The sequence below is a fragment of the Amphiprion ocellaris genome, chromosome 6, assembly GCF_022539595.1.
Source record: "Amphiprion ocellaris isolate individual 3 ecotype Okinawa chromosome 6, ASM2253959v1, whole genome shotgun sequence".
Taxonomy (NCBI): Eukaryota; Metazoa; Chordata; class Actinopteri; family Pomacentridae; genus Amphiprion; species Amphiprion ocellaris.
In genome coordinates this window covers 36,518,967-36,546,908 of record NC_072771.1, presented here as the reverse complement: position 1 = coordinate 36,546,908, position 27,942 = coordinate 36,518,967, and the positions used below count along the sequence as shown (strand labels likewise).

Here is a 27,942-nt window from a genome sequence, read left to right as displayed (position 1 = left end):
TTACGGTATTAAATCAGTTTAAGAATGGCACTACTTTGGCTCTGAACCTTTATCTACCTGTGGTCGCTCTGTCTTCTGGAGTGATTTGATTGGTTGTACGTCACGAATGAAACTCTTTTAACTTAACATCTGTTAACAAAACAAAAACGTATCAACAAAGTTTTCTGTTAGAGTTTGTGTTCTTCTGAGTTTAACTCCAAGATTTTAAATACTTTCATTTACTGCAAATGATTATCTACTCCAAATCTCTCACTAATAATCATCAGCCTTAAAAACCCACAAAACACCCCTCTATACTCCACCACACTTAGTACAGTCCAGTTCCCCTTCTATAAATCTACTTGGAATCTTCCACTTCCTGTTTGTCAAAGTGGCCTTCTACCTGGACAGGTTTTGTTGGAGCTCATGAAACAAACATTTTGGGTAACTGCACTTTAATATGGATGGATGACACTGAATTAGAGTCTGTTTTAATGAGACTGAGTTAAGATGTGTATCTCTGTCATTAAATAGGAAATTATTTCTCAGAATTCACAGAGAAAAGTCTGAAATGTTTGCTCGTTTAGCGTCCCACATGTTCTTTGGCTCAGCTAAAGCTAACTCTCTCCAACTTCTGGATCTCTTGAGTTGCTTGTTGTTAAAATATCTTGCTACAGGTGCTGAAGCTCCGAAAGTCTGAGATCTTTGTTCAAAATAAGCTCATTCTCAAGTCTTATCTGAACTGTCCTCTTTTGTTTGAACTTTCCCTAAACTTAGGAGTTAATGACAGAGCAGCACATCCAGACTCAGTGTCATTTATGTAGAGATTAAACTTCGGTGTCATTCATTGATGTTAAAGTGCAGTTTTTCAAAATGTTTGTTGCACATGCTCCCGACCAAACCAGTCCAGGTGGAAGACGATGTGAAGAGAAAGCTCCAGAGGATGAATATCACACATTTACGTTGGAAATAAATGTCCTTTAATTAGACATTGTCATGCAAAAGTTGGATTTCCCTTTAATGATGTTCAAATCTTTGTTGAGTGTTTTGTTGATGTTGGTTTCTAAATGTTTTCTGACACTCGGCACCAAAGATTAAAACCTTCTACGGCTCACAAGCTGCAACAATTCACACATTATCAACTATCTTTCTGACTAAATGAAGATAAAAAGTGAAAAACTGCCTGATTCCTGCATCATGAATGTAAATCTTTTTGGTTTTTATGACAGTAAACTGAATATATTTGGGTTTGACATTTTATAAACCAAAACAAGAAATGAATTATCGGAGAAAATAATCAACAGATTAATGGACAAAGAAAATGTGTTTTCCAACATATATGCTTGAATTACTCCATTACAAGATACATACAATTTTAATTCAATTTTATTTATATAACGCCAATTACAGGTCAAATTGTTTCAAGACGCTTTATTTTTATATTTTTTGTCATATTTAAAATATGACAAAGTAAGAAATATAAACCTCTTGACTAATCCAATTTATTATTTGGTTTTTAAGAGACTAATGGACGATTAAAATAACTTTCTCCACTAAAATTAATAAAGATGAGGTCAAATAGAAGGAAGAGTTTAAAATACTGCAGTCCCACGACGACAAGAATAAAGTTTGTCAAGAAAAGCTAAACCTGCTGGTGGATTCCATTAAAGTCCAAATAAATGATAATAAAGTGTGATACTAAAGGTTTGTGGTGCTAAAAATCTCAAAGAGATCAAGTTGAACATCTGGATGGAGGTTGATAAAAGTTGACGTCCCTTCATTTCTCTGGAGCGACTCCATGAATTTTATGGATGGTGGTTAAAGACCTGCTCTTCTAGTCGTCTTCCTTCTAGTCGCTGTAAAAAGTCAGTCCATCCTGGCCGACTTCAACACCTCTTCATGACAACTTGTTCTGCCTCCGACCTGGTGGAAACTCAAGAAACTCGGAAAAACCTGTGGAGACTCGAAGAACTCGTGGAGACTCGAAGAACTCGTCGGGTGGGGGAAGGTGTGGTGGGCGGTGGGGGGCGGTGGGGGAGTAGAGGGGGGAGGCCGCCACCCACCTCCCTGCCTACTCTCCGCCCTGACTCCACCCAGACTCCGCCTTGGCTCCACCCATGTGGTCACTTCAGGAACTACGATGCCAAAGGGACGACGAATTTATTTCTTTGTATCTGATCTGTAGCTCAGTGAGTTAAGGATTTGCCTGTGGAGCTGCAGGTCGCCGGTTCAAGACCAGACACTTCATAAATTTTTCTCAAAATCCTGACAAAGACAAAGAAAGAAAACTGCCGGTGGCTGGTCTCGAACCTGCGACCTTCCACTCTGTAGTCTCTCTTCTTATCTCCCTGAGCTATTCGCTCAGATACTAATTCTTCTTTTTTTTGCGCATTTATCATCTATTTTTTGTTGTTTTCGAGTTTTTTTTTTAACTCGAGTCTCGACTCGACCGTTTTTCTCGGGAGGTTGGACTTCAGCCTTTGTGCTGGAGGGTGGAACCCTCAGTTCCAAGACTTTCCAAGCCCCCAGACCTCCCGAGTCCTCAGGACCTGAGCTTTCACACAGTCTGAGGGCTGAAATTTTCTAAGTCCCACAGTAGATCTCTGTTAGATTGAACTTTCAGACAGTCCAAGGACTGATATCTTCTAAGTTCCTGAGTAGTTCTCTGTTAGTTTGAACCTTTCCACAGTCTGAGGACTGAAAACCTTAAAGTTCTTGAGTAGTTCTCTGTTAGTTTGAACCTTCAGACAGTCTGAGGGTTGAAATTTTAGAAGTTTCTCAGTACTTCTCTGTTAGTTTGAACCTTTAGACAGTCTGAGGACTGAAATCTTAAAAGTTCTTGAGCAGTTCTCTATTAGTTTGAACCTTCAGACAGTCTGAGGACTGAAATTTTAGAAGTTTCTCAATACTTCTCTGTTAGTTTGAACTTTCTGGTTAACAGAAGCCTTAAAACTTGTGACCATGAGTCTTGATTTCACATTTAGACCATCCATCTGAGTTCTTCTCAGACCTTCACCTGTGGGTTTTTTAAAAATCCTCAACAAACTTTGATTTTCTTCACTGAACAGTAAAGTTTGTGGAGATCAGAAGGTAACATTAGTTTGATCCATGCCTTCAACTACTAGTAGACTTTATCTAGAAAGCAGTTTTCTGAAATCAGTTCTTAGTAAATCTGTCCACAATCAAACCAAGAACTTAGAAGGAGGAAATGTTTGAACAAACAATTGATGTTTTCATTTCAGACTAGAAAACGCTTGAAGACTTTTATCTGTTTTTGCTTTTTTTGATCGTTTTATTGTCTCTTCTGTTTAATTTGATCTTCTAAAGTTTAACTGGTGTCTTTTCAAATGTTTTGTCTTTAGTTTGATTCTTCTTAAATGTTTAGTTTTGCTCTTTTCTCACCTTTTATTCTTCTCTAATGTCTGATTTGATTTCCAAATGTTTTGTCTTTTTAATGTTTGTTGTTTCTTCAAATGTTTTATCGGCTTGTTTGAAAAATTTCCTTTTCTTTCCCAACGTTTAATTTTTCGATTAAACTTTAAGGTTTTTCTTTTTAAATGGTTTACCACCTTTTAATGTTTGATTTTCTTTTTAAATGATTAACTGTATTTTCTGTTTAATTCCTATTTGAAGTTGTATTGTCTTTAAGATTTAATTTTCTAATTAAACATTGAATTTTTTAATTAAATGTTTTGTCTTTTTAAAGGTTCAATAATCTAATTTAATGTTTTGTATTTTTTTAAGTTTAACATGATTCTTGTTTAAAAAGTATTTTTTAAATGTGTAATTATGTAAAATATTTTCTCTGTAATATTTGATAATGTTATTTTAAAAATGTTGTTTAATTTCATACTTACATGTTTTGTATCATGTTTAATTATCTAATTCAATATTTTGTCAGTTTAATTAAAATAAACATTAAATAAAATTAAATGAAATTAAACTGACAAAATATTGAATTAGATAATTAAACACAATACAAAACATGTAAGTATGAAATTAAACAAATTTTTTAAAATAACATTATTAAATATTACAGAAAACATATTGTACATAATTACACATTTAAAAAATACTTTTTAAACAATTTTTTAAATTTTATTGTATTACATTTTTTCCCTTTGATTTAATTGCTTTTTGTTATGTAGTTTATTTCTTTAATCTTCTTTTTCTGTCAAGATTTTAACCCCAACCTTAAAAATGAAACAAACCCTGACATCACAATGAAAATACTTCTGTTGTCACAATCATGAGTTAGTCAATTATTCAGTTTATCAATTCAACTTTATTTGTTTTGCACCTTTCACACAGATGACAAAACTAAACAAGCAAAGAGAATAAACTATGCTAAAATAAAGATTAAAACTCAAAAACGTATTTTAAAAAAAGAGATTTAACATGGTAATAAAATATGTTGTGTCCAGGGGATGGAGGGAGTTTATTGAAATTTTCTTGGGCTCACATGGGAAATCCTTTAAAATAGAAATTTGATATTCAGTCTAAGGAAACTGGAAACTGCAGAGCGACAGAAAAACCAACAATATCTCCTGTTTTCTCCTTTAATGAGTTGACTCTTCTCGTGCTTTCAGACCAAAGAACTACAGACTCTTCACAACCTGCTCAAACTCTTGGTACAGGACCTCACCACACGGGTCAAGAAGGTTTCCTTCTCATTTCTACTCTGAAGCTCACCTTCTCTAACTGCTGACAAATGTTTCTGCTGCTCTAAAGTCTGGTCTCCAGAACTTCCTAAAAACTCTCAAAGTCTCTTCTGCTGCAGGTTGCTTTGTAGAACTGTTCCAGAAAACCTCACTAAACCACATGGAGGGGCCTCAAGATAGTCGTCCAAATGAAACCGTACAAAAACCAAACTAGCACAACCCAAACGCTAAAGTCTCCTGCAGCCTACCAGAGAACCTCTGAGAACAGAGAATCAGGACAGGAACTCTTACCTTCCGGACAACCAACGCTGGTTCTCAAACAAGAATACAGAATGTGTCTGACCAAAAACCTCTAAAGACTCACTACAGCCAAGATAAAGACACAACTCAGCTGCACCAAATCCACTAATCACTGCACACATTAGAACCATGTGCTAACTGTGGCTAAAGAACCACATTTACCAAGACAACTATCCAGTACAAAGCCCTAAAACACACCAAGAAACACATTAAAGATGATTTTACTGCTGGAAGCTGCAAGCCAACACCTAAAGAACAAACTAAACCAACGGAGCCAAACCCGGATCACTGGTGAAGAGAAGCAGAGGAAATGTTTGTAGCTGCAGCTAAATAAAGCAGGAAGACACTGAGCTGCTCAGGTGTTCCTGATAACACCAAGCAACCACCTGAACAGCCAATAGGAACACAGCTTCCTGGAAGTCCAGAGGGCTGGCTTAGTCAAGGAAATTTAGTTTAAAGTTGAAGCAGAAAGTTAACAAAGAAAGTTGAAAACCACCTTCTGATCCCTGAAATCTCTGAGTTTTCACACAAAGAACGCCTGAACATGTCAAACTGGTTCCATAGTAGAACCATCATTGTAAAAACGTCATAGTATGGTGTGTTGTTCAAAAAACAATACGACCCAGCTGTTTAGGGTTGCAGAGGAGCAAAACAAAAACAGGACAAACGCTGGTTTCCAGGGGGTTAGGAGGATATTTATTTGAAAGAGGAAGTTTACAACAACACATGTGAGCAGAAAAATCACAAAGTCTGGCTTTAGTTCAGCTGAAAATATTAGTTTTTGTCTTTTTTATTGACCAAACTATTCAGGAAGTAGATGAAGAATAATTAAAGCTCTCGTGTAGAAATCCAACTTATTTTGGATCCTTGTGGAGAGTTTAATCTTTTGTAAAGCTGTTGAGTTTTTAGAGTCACATGGATTGTTTTGACATTTAATAACCGAGTCCTGAAATAAAATTACAGTTGTGGATTTCTGTCATTTAGTCTGGACTAAACAAATAACAGCAGCATGAATCTCAAACGTCATTATGAGGCATCTGGATTGAGGTTTCTCACTTGATAATGATCAAGACATGAAATTTAGGTTGGTTTAAAGGAATATTCCACCTTAAATCTTTGAATGTTGACCTAAAAGGTTGGTTTCAGGAAGTATTCCACCTACAAGGTCCTCACACATCCACCTTAAAGGAACATTCCACCAAAAATCCTTGGACATGCACCTAAAATGTTGCTTTAACCAAGTATTCCATCCAAAATCCTCAGAGACCTGAGGGGCTGGTTAAAAGGAATATTTCATCTAAAACCTCAAATATAGACCTGAAAGGGTGGTTTAGAAAAAAATCCTTCAATGTAGACCAAAAAAGTTAGTATGGAGGAATATTCCACCTGAACTGTAGACCTGAGAAGTTGGTTTGGAAGAATATACCATCCTAAACATCCTTAAATGTAGACTAAAAGATGGTTTGGAAGAAAATTCCACCTAAAATCCTCCAATGTAGAGCTAAAAGGTAAGTTTAATGGTATATTCCACCTAAAATTCACTACTGTAGACCTTGGAGGTTGGTCTGATGCTATATTCCACCCAACATCTTTGAACATAAACTTAAAAAGTTCAAAGGAATATTCTACCTAAAATCCTTCAATGTAGACCAAAAAATCTTGGTGTAAAGGAGTATTCCACCTTAAATGTAGACCTAAAGGATGGTTTGGAGTAATATTCTACTCTAAAATCTTCCAATGTAGACCTAAAAGGTTGATCTGATGGTGTATTCTACCGAACATCCTGGAACATTTACCTAAAATGTTGGTTTAATGGTGTATTCCCAGAAGAACCCTTGAACATTGGGCTTATTGGTATATTCCATCCAAAATACTTGTACATATACCAAGAAGTCAGTGTAAAGGAAATGTAGACCTAAAAGGATTGTTTGAAGGAATATTTAAACGATTATTTTCATTATTTAATAATCTGTTTTCTGTCAGAACCCTGGCAAACTTATTTTCATCAGTTTTTTTTAGTGGAAGTCACAAATAAAGGAGCTCTTGGTTTTTCCTGGCGTTACTGAGTCCAAAGCTGCTGTTTCAACACAGAACGTTCACATGCATCCACAAACCTCTCAGCACTCAAACACCCACAGACAGGCGGCCGGCTGGACCGAGGCTCGGCGGCGTCCTCAGACCCACGAGTCGGGGAGTCGCTGAACCTGTTGGTCCAGTTTGAAGGCCTCCGTGTGGTCCAGTAGAAGTCCACGTAGTCGGTGTCGGCTTTGAACCGCAGCGACTGGCCGCCATCAGGTGGACCGGCTCGTCCTCGTAGGACTCCTCCTGTAGCCTTGAGGGAACCACAGGAACATTCAGTAGCTGTTGGAGTTCTTCCTGTCAGGCTCGTGGTAGAACAGCTCTGAAGAATCTTGTACTTGTCTTATCTGGAACAATCTAACAGCCTAAACTGTTAACAGCAGTGTAAAGAAGCAAACACTCAGGCATAGATTAGGACTCAAACTAGATTTATTTTAGAAAACAAATCAGCTTAGAGGCATTTGTTCACACGTGGCTGAATAGGAGGCCGTCCAATCAGATTGGAGGTCTTCACTCTGTAGGTTGTTTGTTTGGTGAGACTCTTGGACCTTCATCAGCTGACGTGGATGTTTGATGGTCTTCCTCTCTAGTGCCAGATGATTCATCCATGAATTCAGCAGCTACAGACTGAAATGAAGCTCATGCTGCCGTTATTGAATTCCTGTTCCAGATCAAATGTTCAGAGCTCACCTTGAATGCAGCCGTCTGCTGTATAGTTTTTCTTATTGTAGTCTTCAAAAAAGTCTTTTTCCTCATGTAAGGATGTGGTGAGACTCTTTCTCAGTCGCTGCAGACGTCCCTCATTGTGCATCTCCAGAGAAGAAACAGAAAAACTGGTCACTGCTTCAGCATCACAAACGCTCTCCAGCATTGAGAGTGTTTTAGGAATTCATTCATTGTGGAAAAGAAAAACTTTTATAAATATTTCATTTGTATAAGTACTTCTACACGTACAGATACCTCTTTCTAAGTTTGATCAAATCACGATAACTGCGTGTCCTGTTGTACGATGTTTTCCCAACAGATGGCGCTACCCTCATGAATGGAGCATCAACAAGTGACGTCTACAACACAACAGAAATGTCTGGAAGCCAGTGGCCTCCACTTTCAGCACCTCTTGTAATTGTAGAGGCCAAATATAACTTTTATTAATCTGGTGATGTGTGAATAAATTTGGTATTGAAATATTTATGCAAGTTTTTCTTTTCCTGATGTGTGTAAACATTATTTTGGCTGACTCTGTATAATGGGTTTCTGACAGGTCACCAGGCAACATCTTTTTATAATAATGACAAACATACCTGCATTCTACAGGAGTGATTTTCCTCATGTGCAGGTAAAGATGTGTGAGGAGCTTAGAGATGACAGGAGCAGGAGTCATCCTCACTAATTCAGCTTCCACCTAGAAACAGAAAGACCACAAACAAACACACTGATATACTCTCAAACGTTCAACCTCACAGCCTCAAAATATCTGTTTAGGAAGTGTTGTGTTTCTAAATTCTGCTGAAAGCATTGACAGACATTCTCTTACAAGGTTGTATAAAAAGTAGCCTGTCCTCTGAGCTACTGAGAAATCTTCCTGAACAAAGTTTGTACGTGTAAATCAGCTAAAAAAAAAAACTAAAGCCTCAGTCAGAGATGACAGGTATCGCAAATTATAAACAACTTTCTTTGTTATCTCAGACTTTCTACTTCAACCTCACATAAAAAGGGGAGTTTAACTCGTCAGGTGACTGAAAATAAACAGGCTTGTACAGTTCTAGATCCAAAAGTAGGATGTTTCATCTCATGTTTTACTACAAATACATGCAATAATAAATAAATACAATGGCTGGTTGTTATGTTATTCATTATTAATATCACTTTATATACTGGATTGAACTTGAGCAGTGGGAGAGAAAAGGAATTTAATGAAATTATGGAGATTCAGAGAGGTAATGTGCAATGTTAAGCGCGGTTTAATTCAAACCAGCTGAATGTTAAACTTCAGTGCAGCTGAACGGGTTTCAGTTAACCTTAAAGTAAAATAACTTTTTTTAAAGCTAAAATACACAGCAGAGAAATACAGGTTGAGAAGGTCATTCTAATAATGAGGACAGCTGCAGTAGCAACTAACACAGGTGTTCAGCAGTAAGTTAGCCACCAGTGTTAATTAGCCCGCTAGCTAACTTAGCCGCTTAGCTAGCTAACGGTCCGGACCAACTGCTCAAACACGACAAAACACAACTCTTCACAAGTCGCTGACTTAACGTACAACAAAAAAACGCTACTGGTTCAAAGTATTTATCTTCTTACCGTGTTTTACTCCAAAAACAAGGTCAACAGCAGCCAGAGATGCTACCAGACGTACCGACCATAGATATACATAGCAGACTAGATACGCTAGCGCCCTGTCTTCTATAGATATCTATGGTCTGACCAATCTCTGCTCTCTGGCTCTCAGTCAGTCTGACCAATCACTGCTCTCTGGCTCCGCCCCCTGAGAATCTTGCTGTCGTTTGGCTCCACAGTTGCTGATGACCACTTCCGGTCTGAGAAAATGAGAAAACGGACCGTTTTTTGTTTGTCTCTTACTGATTTTATTTTTTTGTTATTCTAAATACAAAATCAAAATCAAAGCATTTTTAATATTTCGTATATCCCTTTTTGATCATGAAAAGGAAAAACACCTTGTATTTCAATTTTATTTTTTGTATTTTAAAACGAAAATCAAATAACCACTCGTTTTGTTTTTCAATACCCATTTCAGAACGGAAAATCCAATTGCCAAAATATACACGAACCATAAACCTTTCCAGTCCGGTTTCTATCTCACATAAACAAGAAACACACAACAAACCAAGCGAATAGTGTTTACATATTCTGTAAATGTTTCTCTTTATTCGTAAGTAAATGCAAAGTCCTTGCAGTTGATGCATTAAAATGGAATATCCTCAATCAAGTACACAACAAAGGTCATTATAGCAGAGGCTGATTGGATCAGAGTTGTTCATAGCAGCAGCGATATGCAAACACAGAAAGAGAAAACCCCCCTCGAGAATGTTGTTACCAATCCAAAGCCCAGTGAGAAAGGCCGGACAACCTCACGATACAGTCTCACTGACTGACACAGTGCTGGTAAATAGACAGAGCTTCTTAAATATCAACAGGAGACAGAAGATCACCATGCATTTATTTAATGCCACTGTTTTATCCTCATACCTAAAGGATATGAGTGACACCATATAGAATAGGCCATTTTTTTTGTTCTTTTCAAATCAAGCAGAATCATAGTGCTCATTTACATAATCAAAATACATTCTTACAAAAGATTGAAGTGGTACTCTTTATAGTTTATACTTTGTCTTTTAATATATATATATATATTTATATATATAGAAGCTATATATAGAAGCTATATCTTGTATCAATTCTTTTCTTGTTGCACATTTTACATCACAGACATTTTCTTGACGGCTCTCATTCCAGTTCAACGAAACCAAGTTTAAACAAATCATATAGAGGAGACATTCATCCAGAATGAACAGTGGGGACAACGGGAATCACCCATTATATCCCACTAATAAGAAAAGAAATACACAAAAAAAACATACCCTCAGCAGCTGTTCGGGACATTTAAAAATCACATTGAAATCATTGAATCATGCTGACAGCTATCTTTAATTTGACAAAGAAAGGAAATAAACAGGACTCAGAAGCTGACGAGAAAAAGCATTAATCCAGAGTTGGCGCTCAAAAAACCCTGCGCGAATATTTTCAAATCACAACCCTGACTCATTGGAAAGCAGCAAATGACCAAAGCGGCAGTTGGAATTTGAACAACTGAGCTGCTAAAGATCAGAAAAAACATCAAGCCAAGTGGGCCCGTTATCGTCCGTAAGATTAACTTTGCAGGCTTGTGTGACTCGAATATCATGCTTAGTTTAAAATCCGACCAGTTTGACAAGGTAACAGACGACGAGCAGAGTAACTAATGTCAAAAACACACACCTGAGATCATGCATGTTCACACCCACTCGTATAGAGATGGTTTTCTAGGGCACACGTTTGCACGCACGCACACACACACACACACACACAGTGCTGATGCCACTGAGCAGGTGTCAGGTCACAGTGAAGAGGTGGCACATGAGCCACAGGGAAACACAAAATAAAAAACATGCAACAGAGACTACAGAAAGAATGAATGTAGGCAAGTAGTTAATGTAAGGCAAGAGGCAGAGAATGCTGTTGATGAATAGGACGAGCTGACAGCCGTCGGATATGATCTGGGCAGCGTCCTTTTCGCAGATATGTCACGTTTAAAGTGAGAAGATGCTTACTTTTTCGACTGATATCACCATCCTGCTTCCAGTAAATATGATGAGGAGCCAATTAGTCGACTGGAAACGGAAAACAACCAGCCTGGCTCTTTAAACAGGTAGCAAATTCCTGCAAGCGCATTTAAAGCTCACTAATTAGCGTGCTGCATTAGCTTTAGTGCAGAAACTCATGCATAGAATTTGTAAATTGCAGTTAAATGTCGAGGGTTAAGGGATAAAAAGTCTGCCAGATCGTTTTGTTGCCTGTTAAAAGAACACGATATAATGCCTTAATGTATTTATGGTGCATTATATTGTTACATTTGTACAGCTGTTCCCTATTTTTAGTTCTTATGTTAAGCTAAAGCTGCATGGATGAAAAAAATGCAACCTAGTCACAATGTCCGTGGCAAAAAATAAGCTGGATTTGTCTTAACACAACACAAAACAGTAAACAATCTCAGTTGCTACCCTCTGATGACCTCCCAGATTTGTGGAATCCTCAAGAAAGTAAGCACAACACCCCAAATATCAAACAATTCCTTTAAATTAACTAATGATTTAGCCATCGATCAGTTATCTATAATTCAAGAAGCTGCATGATTATATGATTTGGCAGCACACTGTGAAAACACATCAAGACTGAGATACTGAAATTTGAGAGTGGTGAAGAAGTTTGAATATTTTTTTGAGTTTATTTAAAAACGCACTGACGTCAGGCTCCTTGGCAGCTGCTGGAGGTTCGACCAAGCAGCAGCTGGGACACACAAGATTATGATGTGACAGAATAAACAGGCCACTGAAAAGAGCGCTGGCACAGAGGCTGATGCACTTTGATGGATTGCCAGTGAAGAGCTAGATAATACATTTATTTAGGGTGGAACAGAATTGCTGTTTTCATAATTCAGGGTGACCTGTCAACACGTCAAATTTTGTTTGCAACACATCTGTCTTTCTGTTTTTCTGTCTACATGCCTGTACATCTTTCTAACTTTGATATCAATAAAAAAACAGCCCAAATAGATCGGACCTGTCCTGATTCCTTCCCAACAAGCAAAGTGAACAGAAATGTCAGTTTGTTATCAATGCCACACATTTCTTTGCAAATATAAAACCTCAATAAAAGCCTTTTTAACATTAACACAGAGTATATTATATTTTTTTCGAGTATATTCGTGTCTTGGTCATGCATTCACAATGAGGCAGGTCATTACACTAGGTGCTCACATTATGAATCAAAAATGATCAATTTATAATTTTTGGAAGTACCATCGACAAGCAAAACAGATTCTCAGAAAACAGAACATTTCCAACTTGCTACAGACAAAATCGCAGCGCCCAACAGAAACATTAAAGTGGTATAAAAAAAGAAGAAAGAAAGAAACCCCTTTTTGTTTTGTTTTTTACAGTACAAAAATTGGCACAGTATTCTTTAACCAGCGTCACTGTGTCGTCTTGACTGGTTGTTGTCAGAAAGCCTCCTGATTCATCGACCTACAAGCAGAAAACCCTGAGAGAGAAAAGACAGAAGGAGGGACAGTGAGACAGACAGACAGACAGAGAGGAGCAGAGACATGGAAATAGAGATGTTACAGTCATTACTCATTCAGCGAGCAGCGGCTTTGATGGCCAAATGTGAAATTCAAGTGACAATCCACCCAGGAACCATCGCCTGTGATGCATTATGTTGGCACTTAATGAGCCATAGTGACTATAGGGCCCTTGTTGTGCTCTCATGGCGAGGGTATATGAAGTATCTAATCTGGAATATGCACAAATAACGTCGGAAACAAAAACAGAAATGGAACAGAGCCACTCGCTTTCACTCTAATCCTGTTAGTTTAAAGGCCCTTCTCCGCAGGTTTCTATGGTTACCCACTCTGTTTTCATCTCAAACTAGGGGTTTTAACACGCCGGCAGAGCCAACAACTACAGGTTGCACATTCAAGTTGACTTACAAACATCTATCGGATAAAGAGCTGCTCTGGTGATCTCACTGGTTGACATAAATGTTACTAAAATCTGCCAATTTTCGTTGTTTTTTTTCTCTCAAAATATGAACTGACCAGCTGGCAAATTTGAAGAAGAATCTCCGGAATAATCATGAATAAATATGAAAACCCATCATCCTTGTATTTGTGCTCTGTGCGGACACTAGACATTACCATGCTTCCTACAATCCACTAAGACATACAGCAGCAATTAATGAATGAGTGAGTAACCCATGAGGAAATGAATGAATGTGAGTTCCTTTCCGGTTTCATTTGGTGCACGAGATGCTATTTTCAAACATGATTCATGCCTTTGAGTCAGCAGGGTCCCTACATGGCTTAACAAATCAGTGAAATGCTAGTATGATACTTGAACAGATCTAGGACTAAAAGTCAAGCCGCCTGCAGGCCACTGTTTGGGTATTCTGAAGGAATTTATATTTACACCTGAAATCTTAAAATTATGATAGATAGATAGATAGATAGATAGATAGATAGATAGATAGATAGATAGATAGATAGATAGATAGATAGATAGATAGATAGATAGATAGATAGATAGATAGATAGATAGATAGATAGATAGATAGATAGATAGATAGATAGATAGATAGATTGATTGATTGATTATACCTTTACTAATCCCACAGGGGGGAAATTTACAATGTAACAGCAGCAGCAAATAGAACAGAACAGAAGTTAAGTAAAACTGAAGATTGTGAAGGCCATGGGACTGTCTTAAAGTATTTATGGTGCACAGAACCAAGTGTTAAATGGAGTTTTCTCATAAAATGACATGATTACTACAAAATAAAAGCTTTGGGGAAAAAAATCTGAAATTATGAAAACAATGCATTGGAAACAACTAAACTGAAATTTCTTAATCTGTTTCTTAATTATCAGTTTATCCATGTAGCACTTGGGTCAGCAGCTGATTGATTTCTACAACTGTAGAACAAATTTCCGGTATTTAACCCTCATGTGCCTATTAGGGCATTTTTGTCCTTTACATTTTTGATTTTTAGATAATTTTATTTTTATTTTTTGGGGGGAGGGGGGTTATTTTGAAATTTTAACCTCAGCCCCCATGATACATTAATAATACACTGTGTATACAAAATTGTTATACTCAGGACCTTAAGGACTAAGATGGCCCCACTGAAACCCATAAAACTGCTACTTTTGATCCCTCCACCATTACATTATGAAATCATGCATTCTGTGCTATTAGGTTTTGATTCTGGAGCTTTTGCTTCAAAACTGTCATTTTTACTAGATTATATTTGATGAAAATTTGGTAATAATGATCAGGATTGATGTAGATCTAAAGTGATAAGTCATTGAAAGTGAATAATAATATATATTGTTTTTCTGGACATTTAATTACCTCAGTATAACGTTTTTTATTTGACACCTGAAGGTTAAGAGCAGGATTGTTACCAATTCTTATGCCTTTTGTACTATTTTCCTATTAAACTTTCGTCTCGATTTGCATTTTACAGCAGTTTTTCTTTGCGCTTCCTCTGCAAAACACTCACAAGCCACTTACTCATCTGAGTCCTTTTTGCTCTCCTCATTGTAGGCGATGGACTCTGAACGAAGCCGGTTGGTGACCTCGTAGGTGCGTAGGGTGACGCCGAAGATGTCCTCATGGTAGCGGTTCTCATCCTGGTGACAACAGGACACGTGAAGGCGGAGAAAGAGGATGAACAGATGTTGGATGTAGCGAACGATGAATCAAGCAGAGCTGACAATCATCTATTCATGTGTTTACTACACAGGTAAGTGTGTAGTAGCAAGTGTGGTGACGTGCGTCGTTATTCTTAGTTTTTTTCCAGCCTTTTTTACCCTTGAGTTCACTCATGAAAGTAATCCAGTGGGTAGTGTTTTTCACCCTTTTTTAAAAAAACAATGACTCAATATGGCTTCATTTTTTTCAACTGTTCCATGCTTGACACTCAGTTACATACACTTTTCAACTACTTCATGTGGGGTTCTAATTAAAATCAATATCCTCCTCGAGGGGGTTTAAAAGTGAACATAATGTTGACAGTGTTGTACATCTCTTACCCGGAGCTTGCTGATGAAGAAGCCAGCATCCTCCAGGCTCATGCTGCCCTGCTGCTTGATGATTTGCTGGACAGTCTTGAGAACATCTCCGGCCATTGTAACGTCACCACACACATAGATGTGTCCACCTTCCTCCCTCAGGCACTGGTACACCGTCTGTGACAGATGCTCTCGCAGTACATCCTGTACGTATTTCTGACACAGAGGTAGGGAAGAAAGGATGAGTATGCAGCAAGAAGTCAAGTGTGAGAAGAAAAAAAAGCAGGGAAGGAAATACTGGGAATTAAATGAGTCAGGAGACTGGAAAAAAAGGTCAAATTTGCAAACTGCATTAAAAAAAAATGGTGCGTACAGGAACAGAATATTCTTAGAGTAATGGGAAATTATACTCTGCAGAACAGGGGTGTCAAACTCGTTTTAGTTCAGGTGCCACATAGAGCTCAATTTGATCTGAAGTGGGCCAGACCAGTAAAATCACAGCATACTAACCTAGATATAACAACTCTAAATTTTTCCCTTTGTTTTAGTGCAAAAAATATATTCTGACAATGTTAACATTTAAGGAACTATCTTTTTTGCAAAACATTAGGAATAACCTGAAATTTCTTAAGAAAAATAAGTTAAATTTCAACAATATTATGCCTCAGTTATCATTTACACATTACAACTTACAGATCACAGTGTATCTATAAAGGCACAAAACATTTAGTCACCTGGAACTGCACTTTATAGTATTTTATTTTCTAATCAAAGCAACTTGTCACGGTCTAGAAATCCTTTTAAATACCTTATTTTACAAATGTACAGTTTGCTGAAATTATTGCTAACATTAACAAGAACCATTCAGCACAGCAAAGGAAGCAGAGGCACGAAGAAGACTTAGACGATAGAACAAAAACTAGAGTGGAAAGTGTTAAAATGGAAGCATACAGTGTCAATTGGAGCGTTGACATTTAAGAATATAACCACAGCAGTTCTTATTCAGCCTTTTCTCCACTCTGTGAATTTATTTCAAACCCACACAGCAGTTTAACAGTTGCACCTTTGGTTTGCCGGGTTCTCTGGAATAGGCCGTGTAGAGCTCCTTGAACACCTCTTTGTTCTTGGCCTGGATGGTCTCCTCCTTGTAGATGTGGTCCATCTCCGACTGCCGACAGCCGAACACCAGGATCATGGGGCATGACTCAATTCCTTGGAGATGACAGGCAGAGTTACTGTGTTGTTCAGAACAGGACAATGTGAAGTGATAGTGTATTATCTAAACCACTGATGGGGATTTGGTCTAAATTCCATTATTACACCCAGACGTGTGCGATAGCGTTTTAACTGGAAGAATAAATCCATCAGCTTGTCCTGGATATTTTCACAATGAGACATCAAATTGAAGATTTTATCTAAAGGCTTTTTTTACAGCAGTGAAAATCCACCACAAAGCCTCTCTACAAGTTGGTGACAAATAAATCTCTAAAGAACAAGGGGGGAAAAAAGAGAAGTATGTCTAACCGTTGTGCTCAAGGTCGTATAGTCTTTGCTGCCAGAAGCTTCTGAATGGGGCGATACCTGTTCCTGGACCCACCAGGATACACGGTGCTTGGTTGTCTTTGGGAAGTTGGAATGATGGTGCACTAAAACAATACAACAGACAAAATAATTAATGAAAAGAAATATCTTAAAAGTGCCCACAAAGCCTATACAAGTCATATCTTTCTTCCCAAGAGTTATATGAGAAGACTTTCATGCCTGTATGCTAAATATGAAGCTACTTCCAGAAGCTGATGTTTAATACATCATGCTAAGGTCTTCAGTATAAGACAACTTTTTGGTTCTTGGAGAGTTTTTCACCTCTAATCCAAGAGACTTAGATGGATGAAAGTCACCTGGAACAACAGTTTCCAAACAGAAGATGGGGAAGCCACTTACCAGGTGCTTATAATGCAGTCTTGAGGTACCTCGTTAGAAAATATAACCCCCATTAACATGTTGAGTCATCACTCTACTGGCAGTTTCACAAAACTCCACAAGTTGTTGGGTTGTTAATGAGTCAGTGCCCAGTGCCACTGGATGACTGAGAATCAAAACAGATTTTCGTAGCTTAGCACACAAAGCTACCCTGAGTATGTCTAGCGGTAGTAAAAATCTGCCTAGAATACATCTAAAGATCACTAATTAAGACATTAATCATGTTTATTTACTGCAAACTAATACATTTTCCTACACATAACCTCTGGTAAAATGGTAATGTACCATTTTCAAACTTAAGCTTTTGTACAACATCCTAATTAGTGAGCTTCAGTGGCACAGTTTTTGTGATGTTTAGACATCTAGCTCTTGTTTTCTAGGGGGTGAATATCGCCACATATTTAGCACATGGTAAGAATGTGGTTTTAATTTTCTCATCTAAGTGTTGGCAAGGAAGCAAAGCAGATTATTTTCAACAAATGTCAAACTTCTCTTTTAACATCTCAAAATACAAATTTATTTGCAATTTGGCAAAATTCCCTTAATAAAAAGGTTTTGATATTTACCCTCGGACGAAACATGGCACCATCTCCCCCTTCTCTATCCTGTTGAGCCACGACGAACATACTCCATGGTGGACAGGCCCCTCTCCATCTGAAAAGGATGATTACCAGGCAAGCACTTTACCTTTTTTCCTCCCCTCTGCCTCCCACTCTTTTTAAGTGTGCAAACTAACAAGAGGAGATTGGCCTGAACGCGCTCACAAGGCTAGGGCTATTTCTCTCGCTGTCTCTCTAAAGGGAAATTGCAGTAATTCAGCTGTTGCTTAGACAATCATAGTAATATGCTTGCACAATTATGTGAATTATGTGTGAGAGAAAACAGCAGTGAGCTGCTATGGTAATGTTTACTGGCTACTTCAAAGACTGAGATTACAGATGCTAACTGCAAAGGTTGAGCTATAAGAGCCTTGTGATACTAGGCAGAAAAGCTTACACCAAACCTGGATATCTAATGTATTTTACATACTGTCCCCACATACCTGCATTGTTTTGTTTTAGTTGCGTTTGGGCTCATATCTCTGAATTGAATCCGTTCACAGGTATACATTCTTCCGTGGTATCTCTACATCTATGTTGCTTGTAATTATAGTTGTGGTCTGGCTACCCTGTGAAGCTTTCCAAGATAACTACCGATCAGTTTTCTTTGAGGCATCAGAGAGTTTTCAGAGACGCTGAGTCATTTGACTTTTTGAGCCTTTGCAGCAGCCTTGAAGAGGCCGCGGCACGGTGCCTTTTATGCACAGCATAAACTGAGCATACACAGGACATATATGAGTAAAACTGCAAAAATACTGTTTTCTTCAAACAGCAGCATGTGAAAAAAATGCTGAAGACCAATTTCAGACCCTGAAAAGCCTCACAGGGCCACTAAACTTTACCTTTCTAGGCAGCACTGTAACCGAGGCTACACCTACGCCACTTTAAAATGCTTGGAGAGGCATAATAGCTGTTCTTGAACTGAAAAAAATAATCCTGCTTCAAGAAGTGGCTCCTTACCTCTGGCACGATAGGAGACCACAGCCACTGTGAGGTGGATCTCTCCTGGGTGCAGGTCTGGAGAGGAGCTGATGGAGTAGTAGCGAGGCTGAAGCAGGGGCAGCTGGGTGAGTAGGAGGGTGGAGGGCATCTGGATGGAGGGGAACTCCTCCATCACCTCCACCAGCGTGGGATTGTTGTACCACTTCCACTCTTCATACTCCTGCAAGCCCTGGGGTGTTAAGAAGAAAGACAAAGGAGGATGAAGCATGAGTGGATGTTTCTTAAACCCTTGTCAGACACTGGATGCGTACAGTAGAATTGCTGGATTCATCAGCCTGTTAAAGCTAATGTTCCTGGCAGCTTCCTTCAATGATCTCAATCACAGTGATGGATATTTGTCAATGACATGAGACTGGACAGCAAATAACATGATTTTTAATGCATAATAATGCACTAATAAACAAAAGACAATATCTAAGCTAACAACAAGCTCATCAAACTGTCCAAATAACCAGCAGCCTCGTTTATTTACGAATTCCTAATAACTGAAATTTCTCTTCCCATGATATGATAACCTAGAAACCACTTTACAAACGAGAAAAATAGAATATCCCAACAGTTATGATGGAACCCAGGACCAAATCTGATAACAAACGATTTAATTCCAGCTTATAAACTGTGGCTCTGAATCGACGAAAAGTATACAGCATGACTTGTTGTCCTGATTGATCCCGTCTCCATGTCGAGGATAATTTATGATTTTTAGTATCTATTGAAGTTATACGGTGCTGCTGTTCCACATCTGCAAATGCATGGTTGTTAATTAGCTAAGAGGAAAGATTCCTGCAAACAGCTGGAAGCAACAAAGTAAACTTGCAAAAGCTCCTGCAAAAGCTTTGTCATAAAAAATAAAAACCTACTGTAATTATGGGTCAGTCTCATTAATCTGAGCTGTTGAGTCTCTGTTTTCATGTCGGTAAAGTTCTATCTGTACACCATTTCCATTCATACCCTAACAGATGTGAAACTGAAGGGCAAAGCGATTGAGAAAGGTGTGCTCTAATTTTTAGGATGCAAGCTGCCTCTTTGTCACCGTCTGTGATTTTTCACCATTAAAATTAGTGCTGAAATGTGGAAAAAGCCTCAAATCACTTCATTCAACTCAAAGTAAATGATGTGACGACATGCAGTTTAGACTAGTGCTGTGTTGAAAGTGATACAGACACTTACTACATCCGACCTAGTGTGATTACAGAAAAGTGACCAAGGTGCTTATTCAGACATGAAACTGACATGTTCAGGTTAATGGAGAGGGCCTTTAGATATAGTTTTTACCTTTCTATGTTGTTAAGTTGTTCTGATTAAGAAGCCAATGTAACTGTTACGATCACAGAACAAACAGACGGTTGTTTCTTCTTTTGGACCCTGTAAATATTTGTGACTCGAGACAAGGAGGCAGCCACAAGACGAACCATTCACCATTCACTGCCCAACTGTTTTCTGTGTGTCATCGCTGACATTTAGATGTGATAAATTTAGAGCGCTGCCACCAGGCTAAAAAACTTTGATAGGGTACCGACTTCTGCTTTGTTCTCAAGCCGCTAATGAGCGACACAGCACCCATTAGGAAGCCCGCTGTGGCCTCTATTCTCAGCCTAAGACACAGTTGGAAGCACCTTATCTACAATTAGCAACATTTTAAGACCAAAAGTACTTTGGCGCCTGCGATTTTTGACCTTGATAAACAGATGGGGTGTTGGGACTTTGCACATGTTAGGAGCTGCTATCTTTTTCTTTAATTAATTAGTTCTTTCATTCTTTTGAAAACAGACATTATAACTTGTTTGCTTTCTAATGCATGTGTATGCTAAAAAGAAGGTTAAAAAAGGCAGAAAACTCTGCATAAGTCCTGAAAAGAGGTTAAGATTGAGCGCGTACAAAAATAAAAATGATCTGCAGTGCTGATTCTACTGTACAGTTTCTTTTTCCGAATGCAGAAGCCTTCCATCTTTCCCTCTTGCTTTGGTGACAATGATTCTGTGTATGAGCATATGAGTCACTGCTTGGCCTCATCCAGCCTTTTCCACACATTGACAAAAATGGAGAGTGAATTGTGGGAGGCACTGCAAGGGGGAACAGCTCTGGGTTAGAACGATCAACCGGTTTAATTTGGCGCCAGCTAACTCCTACTGTACGTATTTCCATCAGTGCAAAGTGCATCAAATCGGCTCGCAGACACAGAAACCATCTCCCATATTTTCAGAGCAAACACTGTGAATGTGTTGGTTGCTGCTGAGCCTTAAACACATGGTGACTTTTTATAGGCTCGTGCTTTAAAAAGAGTTCTAATAAATAAGTGAATAATGTCTGCATACATTTGGCTGTCGGACAGAAAACAAGAGAGGATATGTTTGAATTTAGCCTACGCTCATATTTCACAAATCCCATATGTGTCTGGTCACGACCCAGGCTAAGCACTCAGCACTGCAGCAGCTCAATAACTCCAAAGGTCAGTGCTGATGGTAACACAGAAGACTAAGTGAATTTACCTTACTGAGGATCTCTAGTTTCGTTTTCTGTTTGTCATTGGTTGCCAGAGAAGCAAACTGCTGCAGCAGCACGGGGCTCGGTGGGGTGGTGATGTCCAGGAAGTACTGGAAAGCCTGGTAGATGGTGCAGGGAGGGATACGAGTCTCATTGGTCCAGTTACTGATCACACCTGGAGACAAGGAAAATGTTAAAGCTGTGTTCATTTACATATATAGCAACAGCGGATCAGATGATCTATGTGACATGAAAGGGTAACAGACTCAGATAACTATCACACAGAACTCTGCAGCTCCTTCCACCTTCATGGCATATTTTTGCTTCTTGAAGGTCTTAGTTTTCTTTAATCTTCTGGTCTGTAGCCTTATAAATATTTTTTTCTTGCATCAGGCAACCATTTAATAGAAAAGACGTTTCTCTTAAGAGTTAGTTGAAACCAAAACAAAGGTACAATGATGGTGAGGTGAGCAGAATCGCTTCTACAATTGGAAGCTAATTGTTTGCTAACAACATCTCCACAACACTTTCAGGAAGTTGCATTTTGTCAACAGTCTAGTCTGCTGCCCCCAAGTGGCCAAAATAAAAGTTACACACAACATTTTTTTGTTGTTGTTAAATATGCAACTGTCATTTTAGCTTAGACTCGAATTCACCAAATTTGCAACATGCAAGGTGTATTACAGAACAACAGACCATTATGTCTAATTCTCTTGCACTCATAATAACAAACTTGACCAAGATAAAGTTTAACATAAGATTTCATCTAAATCATTTTATTCTCACATAGAACTAAAAATTCTGAATTTCACAACACAACTGGAAAGCCATTAGTGACACAGCTGTTACCTACAGTCATGTGATAAAAATTCAGGGACCTTTAAGCTGAACTAGGATGAACTGCAGGCTGTGTTTACACAGAACAGATAGGAGATAAGTATGAAAACTAATTCAAAATGTAAGTGGCAAAATATTAGTAGAGTCACCATTTTTCTTTTCCAGTGTTGGTACCACATTTTGATACTTTTTAAAGTGCTGTACATGTTGATTACATACTTTTCATTTTTGTAAATAAATAATGTACGAAATTCAAGGTTTGCTTTACTTTTTTCCACAATTTATGGCATTATAACTTTGTCACATTGCATAAAAGACAATGAGTTCTCTCTACTTCTGGTCAACATTGTGCTGTTTCCACAGAGGTGCAAGACTTCATACAGCAATAAAAAATTAACTCACAGTGAGTAAAGATGTGACAGGAGCAAAATATGCCCCAAATTTGCTTGGGGTTCAGAGGGTTAAATAAAGACAGCGACAGTGACATTTAAGTTGTTGCCTCTTATGGCCCTTTGATATGTTTTTCTGGGATTTTAAACATGTTTGTACATATGGAGTCTAATTATTTCTAAACAGTTTAGTCTTGGTAAATTATGTAAACATTTTGTATTTATTCAACCCTAATTAAAGCAGGAAGTCTCTTGAGATAGGTAAAGCAGTATATAAACACTTCAGTAGATTACATTACACTATAACAGTACTGTGTAGTTGCAAGTTGACATAAGGGATTTCATTGAGTTCACTGATGCATCTGCTTACAGCTGTAACTACTCACATCAAGTAAATAATTGTGTAGGTGTATAAACACTTTAATTATGTCCTTGTTGCTTGAAATGCTAAATTGCAGGGGTGAAATAAAGAATTATTCTTGAAACAGTCCAGCAGTCTTGTGTAGTATGGTTGCTGTTGGAAACAGGAGAAAGCATTTTCACAGAAGAAGGCTGGAAGTTTAATAAGCTATTATCAAGAGTGTCTAATTGTCAAGATACATTTTAATCAATTCTCTGTTTAAGAAACACCTTCCTTCACAGTCGCAGTGAAAATCACAGTTAAGTGACCCAGTGTCGCCACAACTGTCGGCCAATACACAGCTTCACTGGAAGATTTCTGGACATAGACACCTTGCTGAAGTGCGACTTCGTGGTGTCTGCTGAGGAAAGAGAGACTGTTTCTTACTCGCCTTTTGAATTTTGACATTCTGCCCAGATTTCAAACTGCAACCCTCCTGATTTCACGGCTACTGTGTTCGCGGAGTAGCATGACGTCGCTGATAACATCACCCACCTAGAGCCGTGTTCCTCTCCTCCAGGAACTCCACTTTGACTATTTGATTGACAGGTGAAGCGTCCTCCAGCTTATCTATGAGAGCTGTCACCAGGTCCTCGTGGTTGCCAGGGAAGATGCCCAGATGGTCGCCGGGTTTGTAGCGCAGGCTGTCGTGGTTGTTTGCGTGGAGCCGCACAAATATGGTGGAACGACTATAGAAGAGATCAGAGATTTAGGGAAAAACACTGCACCACTTTCAGTCTGTTCCATGTAGTTCACACACCACTATAAACAGAATGAACAGGTTGGACACCAGGAATTAGATCAACTAAACATTTTACAAGTTAAACAAAACATGGTACTAATGATATTTTTCTTGTGGAAAGTGTTACTTACTTGGATTTGGGACTTTGTAAGTTTTGCGATTCAAGCATCTTTGCTCCATAAACTTTCTTCTTGTGAATATTATACAATGCTGTGGGCAAAAAGATATAATACTGGATTACATATAATTACATTATTTATGGATTTATCAGACCCGGTCTGCTTGCAAAATGAACTTGTGTGATTTCTTTCCGAGAGTTAGATGAGAAGATCAATACCAGTCTTGTGTCTGTACATGAAGTACAATTCCAGGTCAGGACAGAAACTTTACTAAACTTTGCATAAAGATTGGAAACTGGGGGTGGTTTAGTGGTTTTAAGGGTGCTATGTGGGGTAACTGCTGTATATTTTTGATGAATTACATCTGGACTTCCATAATAAGTTACTTCACAGATGTACAATATAACATATTAAGGGATTCAAACACTATTATATCCCATAGCACTTATATCAGACAACTATATATTAAAATCATATTGAATGTACCCACTTCAGTGCATATTTTAACAATAGGAAACACAAAAAACTATGATTTTGTTACTTATGAAATTTTCAGACTAATTTCTAGATGTAGCTTGCAGGTATAAACCTGACATTTGCAAATTATTGTTATTAAAATCCCCTCTGCTATGAGAAACAACAACAACCTCCAATCTAGCAACCTACCACACTGACAATCATACATTTTCCAGAAGATCTGGATCATTCAATAAGGAATGTGCTTGGTTCTTTTGATGAATTAGTTAATTTAATGACAATGCTAGCTTGTGCGCATCAGAACAGTTTCCCTGACATTATTTTGCGGGGGCACTGTTGCTGCGCCCTGGGCTTAGCAACATCCAAGATGACAGTAACTGGTTAAAAGTCATACAGATAATCAGTGCGTTTGTTTCCCTTCTATAGCAGAATGATACTGAGGTGCAGTCAGACCATTCTCCATGGCTTAAACAACACTGGAGAATGGTCTGACTATGTGTGACTATTTGCATATAAATTGTACAAATTTCCTCCTGGCAGTTGCTTATACTTCTTGTACAGTTTTGAAAGTGATGTTAACTTTCCCGTCTAACTCTCAACCAGAAATAGGACAAATGTAAATCCCAAAATGCAATCTTGACATCTTCAACTGGCATGATTCCTTTGTTATGATCACATAATAACCTCTTAAAAACACTGTTCCTTCTTGCATCTAAAAAACATTAGACAAGATAAAATGTGTGATTTTCAATGGACAGGGGAGTTTAAAGTTTACAAGTTCCAGTACTATATTTTGAACTCTGGACCTCTACAGTAAAAACAAGTCTTGATATCACATCACATTGTAATTTTTTTCATTCTACAGCAGAGCCACAGATCTCAGCTCCAGGTGATGTAATGGCTGAGTCACTGGTCTTGAGCAACAACCATTCCATCCGTCTACAGATGCATTAGGTTATTTTGTGCTGCAGTACTTAGTAGCGCTTATCGTTTCTTTAAATACCAAAAAAGCATCAGCAGATCATGATTTGTTTACTGCAGGATTACGTACCTTCGGTGAGGACTGGGGCCTCGGCTGTGTACGTTAGGCGGAACTTGCTCTTCTTCCAGCTGCGATCATTGCTGATCAAGGAGTCGTTGGCCTTCTCAATGTTCACGTCGTCGCCAACACAGAACACGTCACAGGCAGCCTTGATACGAAACAACAACAGCAAGCACAGGAAAGAATATGTGCATTTTACAAAAGCATCCCTTCACATTGGGATAACAAAGGATTGTTAAAAAAAAAAAACTTGGACTGCCTCTGCAAGGTCTCAAGGTTAAGTACCTCGAAACAACTTCAAAGTACTACCTTGACTGTTGGGTTGTTTAAAAAGAGCGAGATGGCTTTTTGATTTCGATTGTATTGATGTTGTTGCACAGAAAACAGGGATCACATTAGCCTCTAAACCTTGACAAGAAACCATCATACTCATCTTGAAATAAAGGACAAAAAACCAACCCTTTCCAAGCCCAAAGGGTCTCAGCCCATGAAACCAACCTTAAAAACTTTCTTGGCCCATGTTCTGAATGACTCCTCCTGGCCACACAGCTCATCTCCTTCTCCCATGCGTAGGATGCGCTCACCCCCCAGCTCTTCAAACAGTGTGTCCACAGCGTGGGCAAAGGCGCAGAAGTGTGGGTAGGCCCTGGAGCCAAGGCCAAACACTGAGAACCTAAACAAAGGCACATGAAGAAAAAAAACATGGAGATGGAAGAGAAGCAGGTAGAGAGAGAGAGAGGAAAAAAAGCAGAACTCAAACATACACAAACCCATGTTGAAACTCTCGAAATGCAGTTGAAAACAGCTGACGTATTTACAAGTGCTTGTCCTGTCTGGGTTTGGATAGATGCAAACATGAAATAGATCACTATTTCACTGGGAAGAAGTCAGTCTACATCAGGTTCACGTTTGAGCAAAATTCCTGTTGTCTCCTCTATTTTAACAGATCAGCAAACTGTCCACTGCAATAACATTTGTCATCCCAAAGGAGCTTTACAGATGCTCTCCTATGGAGTGGGCACTGAGGCAAGATTATAATGAAAAAGCTAAACTAAGAGGAATACTGTGGTTAAGTACGATAATGGCATATTATAAAACTGGCAGAACGGATCAATAAAGTTGCAACTTGTGCATTTTATATTATTGTATTGCTAAGAAATATGATTATTCCCTTGGCCTTTCTTAATTAATGACTATAAAATACAGTCCATGTATTTTCTACTCATTAATCAGTGAAAATGTTTTGTCTGCTTCCTAATTTAAGGCCAAGCTTTTAAAAACCAATCTCATTTGCATCCAGCAGATATTATTGGTGCAGAAATGTTTTCCTGTGCCATGACTATGCAACAACAGGCAAGAAATGGACAAATAATGACATTCCTAAAGCTGCTAGTTACCACAAAAAGGTAATCCAAGAAGATAGTTAAATGCAAGCAGAAATAGTCAAATCGTTAATGTTCCTTAAATATATTCTTACTTCTGTGTACTGTGCATCATTTTTGAATAGTTATACAATATATCAGTGCTGAAATGCTACATGACTGACTGGTTTTTAGCTTGAAAGACAGAAAAGCTTGTTAACCTTTTCAAAATCTGCTAGTGGGTTTCTGAATCAACTTTTTAAAAAAAAAATCTATTAAAAAATCACCAAAATTACACAATTTTTCAGACTGTAAAAACTGTAAAAACAGGAAGAAAAAAACAACTCGCTCATCTGTGACATGTAGTTCTGTCAAAAAAATTGCCAAAAGTACAACATTTAAACTGTAATAACAGAAAGAAATGCTGGATTTTCAGTTTTCTGATGGTCAAGAACTACTCATCTGTGACATGCCGCCAGAAAAACTGAACCAAATCTAAGCTGATATTTCAGCATCTCATTTAAAAATTTGTCAAAAATGAAATCTTAGCTCTATCCAGATTCTGCTATAAACAAAAAAATCTGCATTTTTCAGTGCAACTGTGAAGCCATTAGTGACTCAGCTGTGACCACCAGTCATATAATAAATAATCAGTGACCGTTCTGCTGAACTGGGTTGAACTGCAGGCTGTGTTCACACAAATAGAAGCAACGTATGCAAGCAAATTAAACATTTAAGTAGCTAAATATGTGTAGTATGTAGATTGTTTTTTCCACTTTTGAGATCACCTGTTGAAAAAAATGTTGATCTCAGTTTTTTCAATTTTCATGAAGCAAATGATCAAAGAAACTTTTTCTCAGATTTATGTCATTATAACTGTGTCAAACTGCACAGAAGACATTTTTGAGCTCTTTCTACTTCTAGCCATGGTAGTGCTGTTTCCATGAAGGAGCAGGACTTTATACTGGAGTGAAAAATGAGGCCAATGTGAGTAATAATGTGACAGCCAGAACTGCTTGCAATTGAAAAAGGTTTAAGCCCAGATATAAACACCTGTATGAAAGCATTTCAGTGACTACAGATTAAAATGCGAAGCATGTAAGAACACGTTGATCTTGTTGACTTGACCATATTTTTTTTTTCAATC

General features: G+C 38.2%; 1 protein-coding gene across 2 annotated transcripts in view; it reads right to left on the bottom strand.

The window, feature by feature from the left end:
• Positions 1-7,430: 7,430 nt before the first annotated feature.
• nos1 (nitric oxide synthase 1 (neuronal)) overlaps positions 7,431-27,942 on the bottom strand; it is a 57,182-nt gene continuing 36,670 nt past the window's right edge. Inside the window, exons 18-30 of one of the 2 annotated variants that reach the window (XR_008602074.1) lie at positions 25,933-26,107; positions 25,444-25,582; positions 23,928-24,006; positions 23,550-23,743; positions 21,434-21,603; positions 18,903-19,113; positions 17,910-17,997; positions 16,888-17,009; positions 16,427-16,575; positions 15,385-15,579; positions 14,864-14,982; positions 9,318-12,833; positions 7,431-8,421 (exon numbers count right to left, since the gene is read on the bottom strand). Coding sequence is in view for 1 of the 2 variants with exons in the window: in XM_023276244.3 (XP_023132012.2) it covers positions 12,818-12,833; positions 14,864-14,982; positions 15,385-15,579; positions 16,427-16,575; positions 16,888-17,009; positions 17,910-17,997; positions 18,903-19,113; positions 21,434-21,603; positions 23,550-23,743; positions 23,928-24,006; positions 25,444-25,582; positions 25,933-26,107 (1,657 nt within the window). In the remaining variant the exon portion in view is untranslated. Of the gene's footprint in view, positions 12,834-14,863; positions 14,983-15,384; positions 15,580-16,426; positions 16,576-16,887; positions 17,010-17,909; positions 17,998-18,902; positions 19,114-21,433; positions 21,604-23,549; positions 23,744-23,927; positions 24,007-25,443; positions 25,583-25,932; positions 26,108-27,942 lie in introns of both variants that reach the window. The other variant, XM_023276244.3, reaches the window with a different exon arrangement.